The sequence below is a fragment of the Gymnodraco acuticeps genome, unplaced genomic scaffold (genome assembly GCF_902827175.1).
Source record: "Gymnodraco acuticeps unplaced genomic scaffold, fGymAcu1.1, whole genome shotgun sequence".
Classification (NCBI taxonomy): domain Eukaryota; kingdom Metazoa; phylum Chordata; class Actinopteri; order Perciformes; family Bathydraconidae; genus Gymnodraco; species Gymnodraco acuticeps.
The window spans coordinates 3,604,492-3,617,425 of record NW_022990673.1 but is presented as its reverse complement, the minus strand read 5'-3'; the positions used below and the strand labels follow the sequence as shown (position 1 = coordinate 3,617,425).

Sequence of the window (12,934 nt, the reverse complement as noted above, 5' to 3'; positions counted from 1 at the left end):
ACCTTTTCTATCAATTTATTATTTTGAGTTGTTCTTACTCCTCCTCACCACTAGGTGTCCTCGCAATTTCTTTTTCCACTTTTTTCACTTCCGGTCCCCAGTCGTGAGCCACGAACAGGAAACCAGCTCCACACACGTGAAACACTCAGCCATAACATCTGACACAAGATGGACATTACAGAGGTTCCCGTGAGTAATAACAATAAAGGTAAGAAAAAGGAGTATAAGAAGCCAAAGAACAAGAGTGTGACAAAGGAGCGAAATGCAGTGGAGCCGAAGCTGGAGCCGAAGCTGGAGGCGAGCGAGGCTGCCTTCCCCCCCACCTTCAGTGTGTCCGAAATCAAGAATAAACAGCGAAGACACCACATGTTCATGAAATTCAAGCTGGAGAAAAGCAAGGTAAACACACTGTTAAGTTGTAATTGAGCAAGTAAATCACACATAGCTGCCATTTTATTGGGTATTACCTAGTTTGAACGAATGCAGTCCTGATACAACGCCCTGCTGTTAGTAGCCTACTACATTACTGAAGGTTCCGGTCTGGGTAAAACCTCTTCTTTTTGTGGTGGTGTTTTAACTTTTTTTCGGTATTTTTAATCGTATGACTCCCCTCATTCATGTCTCAAAGTGAGTCAGTTAATATGTGTTTATACTGAGCACATCTTACACTTTTACTTTACTTGTATGATTATTCTATTAACAGAAAAATAACATATTGTCAACAAATGTCATAAAACAATTGTATACAATGCTCTTTTCAATCTCTCAAATGTGTTCGTTTCTTTCTTATGAAACTGAAAATCTAATGTACTTTTTTTCAGTGTTAATGTCTTATTTCTTCATATTTCAGCTAAAGTTGCAAGTGAAGAAAAAGAAGAAAAAAGAAAGGGAAGCTTTAGGTGACAAGGTGAGTTTGTTTACCCTCTATTTTGTTCAAATTCTTAATGAATTACATACGTTTGTTATGTTACCTCTAAATCATACCATTCAGCAAGGTGAGAGCATGAATAGCACTAATTGTATCTTTTATTCTGTCCCTCATGAAGGCACCACCTAAAGAAGTCCCAAAGACGATAGAAAACCAGAGGGTTTACGACGAGACAACAGTCGACCCAGAAGATGAAGAGGTAAGGAGCGAGTTTGGCTGAGCTTATTCTAACTATCTCAGGTTAAATTGTTACTGAATATGCATTTATTTGTTTTCCTGTTATGCAGATTGCATTTGACGAGGGAACTGATGAATTTTCTGCCTATTTCAACGGGTTGACAAACCCAAAAGTGCTCATCACAACATCGGACAGACCAAGAGGGGTGAGTGGCTGCTGCCCGGCATCATACATGTCTATTACTTTTGACTCTTTTCAGTTTCCAGAACCTGTCACCCTTAACAATATCAAAATGCAAAAAAACATACTCTTGAAGGAAATTAGGCCTGGAGCTCAAATTCATTTTTTTCCAAATCAATAAAATGACAATGACAGCACTTCTGATATTTTTTGCAAGGAATATTACTAGTCACTTATTACTTATACCATTATTACTAGATGAAGTACATTTTTATGATGTTCTACTGGTAGATTTGGAAACACTTGTATACTATGCCCAGGGTTGGGAGGGTTACTTTGTAAATGTAATCAGTTACTGAATACATGGCTCTGAAAGTAATCCGAATACAGTTACAGTTATGTGTCTTAAATAAGTAACGTCATCAGATTACTTTCTTTTTCCATCACAGATGGGTATGTTTTGGTTAACCGGAGTTTTTGGCTTATCAAGAGCACAACTGAAACATAACATCTGAAACGATGTAACAACATAATACACTTTTTGGGGATGCAGCTTGGGATGTGAGGAGTGAGGGACACCGCTTAGAACGGGCGTGTCGCCTTCTGTCCTGCCAGTGTTGGCAGGACATGAATTAAAATGTCGAACTCGGACTTCATTTTAAGGACATGTCGGCCAGGGGTGTAGAGCTATATTTGTTTAAGCACCGGATTGGCAAAACAGGAGAGTGTGTGCACCAGTCTGCCTTGATCTATGAATTCATGTCTGTGACTCTCACAGTATCTGCTGCCCGCAGCTGTTTTATAGAAGGAAAACCTCCTTCACTTCATGAAATCTCTGCAGCACCAGGAGGCAGCGGGAGGGTTAACTCAGCCTCTGAGAAGAGGAGCGCGCAGTGCCTTTCACGCACCGCCTTCACTGTGTTTACCTTCAGAATCATCAGAAAGGCTAAGAGTGACCGCAGGCTGGTGTGTTTTAACCACACACACCTATATACACACACACACACACACGATTTAAACGCAGACTTTAGTTCCTCCACGTTTCGTTGTTATTGTTTCACTGAGCGGACCTGCAATTTTTTTTCAAACGCTCCCTTTTTTGTTCCATCTGCGCGGTAATAGGTTTTGTGCGCTGTGATGATTCGGCTGTACCTTTAGTAATGAATATTGAATGTTGTGAGGAAATCTTTCCACCAATAAGTAATCCAAAATGTATTCACTTCAGGTTTACGAAAGTAACTGTAATCAGATTACTCGGTTTTCAAATGTAACGCCAGCTGAATACAGTTACTTGATTTTTGTATTCTGATTACGTAACGCCGTTACATGTATTCCGTTACAACCCAACCCTGACTATGCCCCTATATTGTGTTGATGTATATACAAAAAATACAACTGGACTATGTCCTTTATTTCAGCCCCACTTTATTGGCAGTTTGGCATGCGCACCTCCGCCAAAAAAAGAGCACCGGGTCATTTGAAAAAAGGCGCATTTGCGTACCAACATGGAGAGAGAGGAGAGAAAGATATTTGCGAGTTGCATATGAACTCAGGGCCGGCCCGTAGCCCTGGCGTTATAGATGTTCGCCTAGGGCGCCAGATCTGTGGAGGTGCTGCGCTGGCAGCTCTGGGAGGGAAAAAAACATTTTTCACCGTTGGGGCTCATCCTAATTTTCGGCCTTGATGTAACAATATTCATAATTAAGTAAATGTAACACCCTTTTCACCGCGGTTACACGTTTCATTTGCCCTGTATGATGGGCGCTGTAAGTGATGAAAATGGGGGATGTTGGCTTATCTGGCGCCCGCAGCTCACAGCCAAAATGCGAGTGAGTGTGGGAGCGAGGGAGGGTGCACCGGTTCCAGCGCTGTTGTTATTAGCATCTGGTGCTAGCTGCTCTAACGGCTATAAGAAGAAGATGTTTCTACAATTATGTGGAGGGAGAGTCCTCTCCAGTCAGACTGAGAGGCTGATAACTACAGCTCAGTGAGGTAAAGGACTCTGAGTGTTTAGATAGTTCACTTTAGTCTAAGTTCAAACGTTTTGATCACAATTTATGTAAACACATATTTCCAAGGCACTCCTTTGTAATTATTGGGATAAACAGGTTTTAAATCATTCCAATGTATACTATAGGACAGTAACCACAAATATCCTTTAAAACTGGAGATAAAAAAAAAATGCATAAATAAATAAATGTTAAGGTAAAATAAGATATGAATGAACACAAATAAAATAAGTTACATTAATTTGTTATTGGCTATGGTAGGCTATTGGTTATGTTCACATACTTATTTGATTACATCCACTTGTCTAAGATGACAACAGAGACTTTCGACCCAAACCCAGCTGTTGACTTGTGGATGCAAGCAGCTAATCGCAGACTCAACCAGAGAGAAAGTAGTAGGCCTCCATCATCAGCTACCATGTCTGACAGAGAGGAAGACAGTGAGGAGAACAGTCAGGAGGGTAGTGATGACAGCTTGTAGGATTACTGGTCGTGCTAATGTTGTCTTGTGTTCACCTCTGCATGTGTGTTCTGTGTTCACCTCTGCATGTGTGTTCTGTGTTCACCTCTGCATGTGTGTTCTGTGTTCACCTCTGCATGTGTGTTTAGTGCCGTGTGTCTGGCAAATAAAGTCAAGACCCCTCAAAAGTTATGGTTTATTTCATTTTAAGGATGAGCACCAAGCAACATCTCCAGGTGCTCCTTTGAGAACCAGGGCAAAAAAGTTATGTGCACCCCTGTAAATAATAATAAGCTTTGTCTGCTCTTTGTACATACACTGGGTTAGCATAACGCAGCAGATAATGAAACGTTGAGGCTGTTTAACATCCAGTGTGTGTAATTGACATTTGAGGTGCTTTGTGAATTGTTACTGAGGTGGGAATTGGAGTCTGCTTAGGCTTTTTCTTACTCGTCATCAGTTTTCAAACACTGTTTGTTTAACACTTTGATACCTCTAATGTTTTTTTCTTGTAGAGGACGGTGAGATTTTGTGAGCAGCTGGCCACAGTAGTCCCGAACGCCCACGTGTACTACAGAAGAGGTTTGGCCCTGAAGAAGATCATCCCTCAGTGCGTCGCCAGGAACTTCACCTACCTCATGGTCATCAATGAAGATCGCAAAATGCCCAGTATCCTCAAAGGCAGCATATATTAATCCCTGTCATCTAGTATTTATTTTGTATTCTTATTCTTTATTAGGCTCCCCATTAGCACTAGCATGATCATTGGCTATTCTTCCTGGGGTCCTCACACACAAAAAACATACATAAACATGCATAAAACAATACAGCTCATCATTTCATGACATTTACAGTGCTATATGAAATGAAAACTTTCATTGCTGTTATTTAGATTATTAATTAAGTCTATGTGATTTTGAGCACATTTTTTAAAGATAAGATGTACTTTATTGATCCCAAATTGGGAAATGTTTGATTTGCAGAAGCATAACAAACCAAACAAGGCATTGCACATGAGTAGAAATAAACAATTCCAAAATGTAAACATCTCAAAATAGAAATAAAACGGCACTAAAAAGTACAAAATATACAGTAGACCATGAAGATAAAAAAAAACAATATACTCTGCAAATAAAACACTATTGAAGGGCCAGTTTTCAGTTAAAAAAATAACTATAGAGACTACTATATTAGGTGAAGGCTGAGTGTTGAATGTAAAACTTATAAGTATCTAAATAAGTGAAATAGCTCTACACTGGCATTTTAACTAGGCAAGCTATTCAAAGTTCTAGCTCACTTTTTTAATGTCACCTTCCTTAACCATGACTTTAAGATGGATTGGTTCTTTGTCATCTTCCTGATGGGCCAACTGCACACTTCAAGATCAGCAGCGTTCGACTACGCAAGGAGATGAAGGCAAGTGGATGTCTTTTTTCTGTTTCTGTTATGATTAAATGGCACATTTGTAATTCCATGACAATAATAAGCATCTCTTTAAAACTGACAGTAGGAGAAGAGTTGCCGTGTTCAATGTATTATACTGCCTTTCCATTGGGGTCGTTCCCATTTCTTGTGAAGGTGTAATCTCAGTAACACATTTTGGGAATTTCTTCAACTTCATTGCAAAAAAAATGTCTTGTAGCATAAAATGAGGTGATACCATTTTGGATAGAAATGGATGTGAACTGCAACCTGACTGATAAGCGAAGGCTGTACTTCTAGTTTTATATACAGAGCAAGTGTTGCTTATCATTACTTATATTTTCCCTCGGCAGAGACGAGGCAAAGATCCAACTGAACACTCCCCCGAGGTGATCCTCAACAACTTCACCACACGTCTGGGCCACAGCATCGGCCGGCTGCTCGCTGCCCTCTTCCCACAGGACCCTCAGTTTGTGGGTCGACAGGTCGCCACCTTCCACAACCAGAGAGACTTCATCTTCTTCAGGTTTCACAGGTGAGTTATCTTAAGTAATTCTGATTGTGTGCCTAGTAGGGGTGTAACGGTATCCGTATTCGTCCCGTCACGGTTCGGCACATGCAGTCACACGGCGAATACGCCTTTTTTTACGAGTGGGAAAAAAGTCTGTCACTCAGGGCAGTATTACACTATATATAATCCAGGGGGCGGTATTGCGCCTAAAAGCCAGCCGCCTGTAAATAACAAATGAAGAACAAGAACAAAACGAACACAATACATCAAGAAGAATAGTTAGTAGCTATGGCGAGTTCACACAACACACAGGAGCTAGAAGACCCACCTGCTTCTTTTAAATCAGCTGTGTGGGAACATTTCGGGTTCCCTGTGGACTACAACAATGATGGGGTGCGAGTTGTGGATCGGACATTGTTCGACAGCGATGCGGTATGATAGTGGTAACACGTCAAACATGCTCAATCACATCCGAGTCGGTCTCAGTCCCCAGCGAGAGGGTTTTCTCGATGGCAGGTGACATAGTTACCGCCAACAGATCTGCCCTCACTACTGACAACGTAGACAAACTCATCTTTTTGAAGAAAAACTTGAAAATAGAGTAAAGCTTGAGTACCTTTATTTAGGCATAATGGCCTCACACACTCACAAGTTAATTACACATGTTAGACATTGCTCCTAAAGGTACAGATTTTATTTAGTTTTATATTTATCATTGTATTTATTTTATATTTTGACATCAGGAGATGTTATACAGTTCTGTATTGCCTTTTATTGATTGTGATTGAAACACGTTCTTATTATTTATTTAAATATTTTCAAGACATTCTTTTTAGTTGTACACCTTTTAGTTTGACATTAGCCATTATAAATAATATGGCCATCTGAGTGTGAGTGTTACTGTTTGTGGTTTGTTTTTAACTGTGTAATAGTGTTGCACGGTGTACCGATACTTGAAAGGTACCGCGATACCCTGCCGTTAAAAACGGTACGATTCCTCCGTTTCATTAGTATCGGTACTTTAAGAATGACGGGGAAAAGTACTCCGGTGAGAAAGCGCCTTTTTAATAAGAGCCGTGTGTGTTCAGCGCTCTGCTTCCATTCCCTGCACTGCAGCCGTGCCTGCAGTCCCTCCCCTCTCAAGCACGTTCTAAGTCCCTCCCCTCTCTCGTGCACGCGGCCACGCGCTAGCTGCCAGAGCATGTGAGAAAACGAGAAGCATGGCTGCAAGTGGGAGTGCAACTGCCGCTGCGCCTCGGCTTGTTGACAAAAAAGACGCCAGAAGCGAAATTTGGAAGTATTTGAGCTATATCTCTGTCAGTGAGGGCAAGCCTACGGACACCACGAGGCCTGTCTGTGAGAAATGTTTTAGATCCCTGCAAACCAAGGGAGCCAACACATCAGACTTGGCTAAGCACCCGCCGACCGGCATCCAGAGCTGTTTAAAGACTTTAAAGACAGACAGGTTAGCGAATTTGATAGATAACATAATTACATCATGCTCAAGCCCTCAGATCTAAGTCAAACAAGTGTAATTTATTTTGTGACAAACGAACGTTTTCGTAGTTTGACGAGGCAATTAATGGCAATGATAACTGTCTAATATGGCTATCTTTTTGCTAACTTACCAATGTGGCTAACATCTGCAATATACATTTTGTCAATAATTATTTATATTACTGTACTATTACATGTTAATAAAATATAAAAAAATATATATTTTATAAAACAAAAAAGTTGTTTGAGATGATGCTTAATTTTATTTAATACAAATTCTTGTCATTTATTTTGTTTATTGTTCTCATTGTTTAAAAGTTTGTGTTATGGTTCTGGTGTGAAATAAAGCACAATAATTACATTTAAGACTGTTTCCCTTTTTTTAAGAAAAGAATCGGAATCGCAATTCTTGACTTGGTATCGGTATCGAAACCAAAATGTTGGTATCGTGACAACACTACTGTGTAATACAGTTAATGATTCCAAATGTTAGAGTTCCTTATTTTCATACCAAAACTTGCACTACTGTTAAAAATAAATAACAGCAACAAAATTATGCATTTGGAACTTTTGTTGCTTTTCCTTGTTGTACCGAACCGTGACCGCCAAACCGAGGTATGAACCGAACCGTGACTTCTGTGAACCGTTACACCCCTAGTGCCTAGTCATATAACCAGGGTTCTTACGGTCATTAAAAACCTGGAAAAGTCATGGAAATTCAAAAATGTTAATTCCAGGCCCTGGAAAAGTTTTAGAAATGTAACAAGTTGCATCATATATAATTTATATTTTATCTAATATTTTATCTAATTACCGAAATAGTAATACTATAATGATGATAAATACTGTATCGTATAGTAATGAAGTGTAAAATGGCATTTCACTGACGAGGTATTTTGCTGGTGAGAGATTATATGGCGCGTTTCCACTGCAGCGGGTAGCTCGCTTTAAGCGTGCCGAGCCGTGCGGGGCCCGTTTTTGGTTGCGTTTCCACTTGGCCTAGTTTAGGCCCGGGGCTACTTTTTCACCTTTTTTCTGGCCCGACTAAATCGTGTTTCTAGGGCCAGGAACAACCAGGCTGAGTATGCTAAACTAGAGAGAGAATCGCTGGCAAGGGGGCTACAACTACAACAAGATGAACATATTTGACTGTGATTTAATTGTAATACACGTTTCAAAATGATGCCGAAGTAACAACATACTGATACCGGTTAGTAAAAACCATGAATTAATGCTTTGGCAAGTCTGCAGACAGACGGCAGGCGAAAAACCCTTTTTAAAATGCGTGTTTTCTAAATGGAGCTTGGCTAAGCTAACGTTATGTATGCTCCGACCGTCCACACTCACAACAACGGCCTATACAGACATAAATAAACCAGCGACTGTATTCGCCATGACACAGGCAGTCTGTGGTTTGTACTTGTTTAACTTTTGTCTCGTTTCTGAACAGATATGAAGAGCTGTGAGCTCTGAGTGCTAACAGCTAAGTTGTTTTTCTGGGGCTCTCATTGAAGATGACGTCACGGCTCCGCCTACACTGCGTTACTATAGTAACTGCCCCAGTTCCTAAACTGTAATGGAAGCGCAGCATTAAAGTGAGCCGGGCCTAATAAGGCCTAACCAAACCGAGCGAGGCCTGCAGTGGAAACGCGCCATTAGTTGCTTTAGCGTGTAGAAGCTAGTAAGCCTACTATTTGATTTGTTTTAGATAACACAACATGGTTGCGTTCCGATAATCCAAAAATTAGCTCCTAAGTTCTAACCCTATCTCCTATTCCTTGACCTCTGAGTGAAACGTCACGGGGTTAAGGGATAGTGGATAGGAGAATTCAAAAGGATTTAGGAGAAGAGACCGCGGTACTTTAGAGAATCCGAATGCACTTTCACTATCCGACGTGTTTATAATGCGCCAGCGGACGTCATGAATGTGCGTCTGCTGCTGTGGGGAAACTATGGAAACTACAGTTTTCTATACAGCGGACTACAACATGGATGTTCAATAAGAACGAGGGACTACTGTAAACTCATCTAGAGACTCTGTACCGTGCTCTGATGCTGTTGCTTTATGCTTTATGAACGTGGACAACAGAGAAACATATTCTTCAGGACCAAAGTTGGAATTGAAATAAAAAAGGAAAGTGAAACTTATGCTCGTCACCCTCTCCCTCCGGTCCACATATGATTGTATGAACTATTAAAAGATCTTAAAATAAATACAAATGTATTTATTATAAACGTTAGTCCTTAACATCTATCACTGTGTATATCACCATTCAAACATCTTTTAAAAGTTGAACAACCCCACACAGCTCAGTGAAATGTTGACTTTATTTGATCATTTCAGTAAAAACTAACGTTCATATTTCTCTTTTTGATTATAATACTGATGAACGTTCAAAACAAAGCACTTTGGCAACTTACCACATACGTTTTAAAATGCTTAATAAGCACCGTAACTTTCATGATATCATTTCTCCCATTATCGTTTGTGTCCGTGAACGGCCGACTGTTGAGTGACGGCAAATGCTGCGGCTGCAATGCAGCATTTTCTCCTCTCCTTTCGGCTAGGGAGGTCCAGTGGTTCCTAAGCTAAAGGAGGTTATAAAGGAAGTTTGAAACCTCCTTTCCTTTCATTTGGAGAATTGGAACGGCACTTATCATGGCTGCCAGTGACGTACTTCCGGGTCATTTCACTTGATTAGGAAGGTTCCTAAGCTAAATGGACTATTGGACTGGGCCCCATGTTTCATATGCAGACCTTATTTTCCTGTTCCATGTTAAAATAAACCATTTTCAGTGGTACCGCTGAGAGAGTAATGTTTTTGGTCATGGAAAATTAGGTAACGGTCATGGAGAAGTCATGGAAAATCATTGGTGAAAAAGTGTATGAACCCTGTATAACACATTACCTTTTTTTGTATTTGTTCAAGCCAGTGCATCTTACATTTAGAGTGTCTAATAAACAATTATTTGTATTTCTGAAGGTACATCTTCAAGAATGAGAAGAAGGTTGGTATTCAAGAGCTCGGCCCTCGCTTCACCCTCAAACTCCGCTCTCTCCAGAAAGGCACCTTTGACTCAAAGTTTGGAGAGTATGAGTGGGTCCTTAAGGTTAGTCTCAGTCTTTACTTTTACTTGAAAAATAGCTGTTATAGTGAAACTTAGACAGCACTTTAATATTAGTAAATGTCTCTGTGCCATCTGCATGGTATTGATGTTTGAATACATTTGGTAGACTGATTTGCTGCCAGGTTTTCCGTTATTCATAAAGGATTGCAATGAACTTCAATGACTTGAAAATGAGAGGTAAAATAGGTGTTCTGTCCCAGTCTCTTTCTGTAAAGCTAAAAATACCCTTTTTTTGTTTCCAGCGCCATGAGATGGATGCCTGCAGAAGGAAGTTCCAGATTTAAGTGCAAAATAACATCCAGCGCTTTGGGTCAGGAAAGGACGGCCGTGTATATTATCCAATAAATTACTACCGTTTGTGACAAATGGACTTTATAGTGGATATCCGGTTCTTTGTGGACAACCATTTACTTTGATGTGCAGCTTTGATCACATCATGCTAGATTCACACTTGTCCTGAAAGGGACCTTTACTGTATAAAGCTGTATCTGTATACCAAGTGTGGGACAGCTGCCTGTTGGAAAGACTTTCACACATTGGCAGAAAACCAGAGGATAAATGCAGCCCTCCACATGGACCCAATAACCTGAACAATTTGACCCGTGAGTGAAACTCATTAATGGATCCTTTTAAATGTATCTCGAAACGTAATGAATGTGACCCAAATTAAATTCAGAAAATGTGAGCTTTTCCTGGTCACAACCTGTAGTCCATGCAGACATACTGTTACGTCCTGTGTAAATAACACAATGAGCCGTGAATTAAGTGAAACCGTGTCTGGAAATTGGTAGATGGTTCCAATTGTGTCTACAGTGCTTTTGTATTTCATAGAGATTTGAAAATAAGATACATTGAACACATTTGCTGCAACTTAAAAATGTGGAAAATACATTTATTTATTCTCAAAAATCAGGCATGGAACATTTTACAATTCAAAAAGGCACGATTTGGGTTAGTTATTTCCAAGCAAGAAGGTTAAGACTTGTATTGTGCCATATAAGCACCTGGAAATGTTTCTATCACAGTTTACAAAGGCAAGCATTAAAAAAAAAAAAACCTTAGGTTAGTTTCTTGTTCGCAAATTCCCATACGCTCCTGAGACGAATCAGTCCACAGCGCAAGTCCAACAACGCTTCACAATGTCCAAAAACCTGCAAGAATGTCACATGCATTAGTTGGACCCAATGAGAATTTTACTTGAAGATACTGCAGTACTGTACACCTACAATCAAGATACAACAATTGTCCCCAAAGTGTATGGGCTCTAACAGGATGATTGAGAGTGGAGCATAAAAAGAAGCTGTGTGAAAATTAAATATGTTTTTTTAAGTTGACTAAGATACTGCAAACAATGTGGCTGTAAATTGCAATCTTTTGAAAGCTATGAGTAATAATGGTGCAGGTTTTTACTTAAATGCAATACTTATTACATTGATAAATATACAACATGTTGGTATCATAACTCAGTTACAGGTGGGTTAACCGCGTTATTTTTTTACTTTAGTTTTTGTCGAAACATTAAAATCATTGTCGAGACTATTAGTATAACTATTTGACAGAACTACAATATGTATGGTGTAAGAACCAGAACCCAATGAAGAAAATAATGTGCTTTTTGACATTGTATGTGCAGTCTTAAAGATATTTCCTTTTTCCTAAGCGACTTCATTATAACAATAATTGCATGATAAAGGGTTGAGGCCTTTGGTTAAAGAGTGTAATTTAACAAAAAAGTGGTTGGTTCGTAAGAATCTTATTGTTTCCCCATTACCTCCTCAGTAGGTAATGATGGTACTGAAAGAGCACATCAACACATTGTATACAGTCCCCATTATACGTTTTGTTTTAACATGACTAATGTGTGGAGAAAATGACGGAGCTTTCCGAGCAGAATGAGTGCAGTAGTACTCACAGAGGCAGAGGGTTTGCAGGTGTGTTGGTTGGTGCTATAGGAAGGAGCAGACCTTCTGCGGTCTGAACGGGTTGGTGCTGGTGGCCATGCCGCAGAGCAGAGGGTCCTGCTGGGCGTGCTGCAGGCAGAATTGCTGCAGGTCCGCGGCGGCCTGGGACACCTGTGGGAGACAACACCGGAGAGTTAATAAACCAGCAATCCTAAGAATTCAAATTACAAAGTTGAACGACATTATCTGTGTTAGAAAGAGACACTAGCAACAAATAACAACACTAAAGAGTGACGTTAACTCACCTTTACTCTGTTGATGCCCGCTTCGAGACGTAACTGTTGGACGACTTTCTTCATCGCCACAATGCTCGATGAGCCCGACATTGTAAAGATTGTGAGGGTTAGGAACGATTAAGAAACTTTTACAAACAAATTGCTTTTGGTATGTAGCCTGCTGATCACTCCTTGATCAGAGAGTTTCCGGTTTTCTTTAAAGGAGTGTCAGTCGGTGCTGCCTTCAAGGGGTGTTGTTCAAATGGAAATAATATTTTCAATTTATTCCCCCCACAGTTATAACATAGAATTTACACCAAATGCCATTGCGAAGATGTACAGATGAGTTTTTATAGTTTAGTTGGAACTCAACCTAACTATTTACGCTATAAATTCAGAGCAATGAAAGAAATAAGCGCAGTTTTTACATTACTAAAGCTTTGG

General features: G+C 40.0%; 2 protein-coding genes across 2 annotated transcripts; one reads left to right on the top strand and one right to left on the bottom strand.

The window, feature by feature from the left end:
- Nucleotides 1-93: 93 nt before the first annotated feature.
- rpf1 (ribosome production factor 1 homolog) lies at nt 94-11,666 on the top strand. Its single transcript, XM_034229924.1, has 9 exons — nt 94-399; nt 851-907; nt 1,047-1,127; nt 1,216-1,311; nt 4,271-4,424; nt 5,089-5,171; nt 5,531-5,712; nt 10,170-10,296; nt 10,557-11,666. Exons 1-9 carry the CDS (start codon nt 169-171, stop codon nt 10,596-10,598), a joined length of 1,053 nt encoding a protein of 350 aa, XP_034085815.1. The 5' UTR covers nt 94-168; the 3' UTR covers nt 10,599-11,666.
- Nucleotides 11,193-12,759, bottom strand: LOC117555155 (guanine nucleotide-binding protein G(I)/G(S)/G(O) subunit gamma-5). The gene is made up of 3 exons (XM_034229925.1): nt 12,521-12,759; nt 12,227-12,386; nt 11,193-11,465 (listed from the first exon to the last, which is right to left on the bottom strand). Exons 1-2 carry the CDS (start codon nt 12,599-12,601, stop codon nt 12,261-12,263), a joined length of 207 nt encoding a protein of 68 aa, XP_034085816.1. The 5' UTR covers nt 12,602-12,759; the 3' UTR covers nt 11,193-11,465; nt 12,227-12,260.
- Between the last annotated feature and the right edge of the window lie 175 nt (nt 12,760-12,934).

Coding starts and splice junctions, on each gene's coding strand:
- LOC117555155 (XM_034229925.1), bottom strand. CDS start 12,601: ATGTCGGGCTCATCGAGCATTGTGGCGATGAAGAAAGTCGTCCAACAG. Junction 12,387..12,520: donor CGGGCATCAACAGAGTAAAG/GTGAGTTAACGT, acceptor TGTCTCCCACAG/GTGTCCCAGGCCGCCGCGGA.
- rpf1 (XM_034229924.1), top strand. CDS start 169: ATGGACATTACAGAGGTTCCCGTGAGTAATAACAATAAAGGTAAGAAA. Junction 1,128..1,215: donor TCGACCCAGAAGATGAAGAG/GTAAGGAGCGAG, acceptor CCTGTTATGCAG/ATTGCATTTGACGAGGGAAC. Junction 5,713..10,169: donor ATCTTCTTCAGGTTTCACAG/GTGAGTTATCTT, acceptor GTATTTCTGAAG/GTACATCTTCAAGAATGAGA.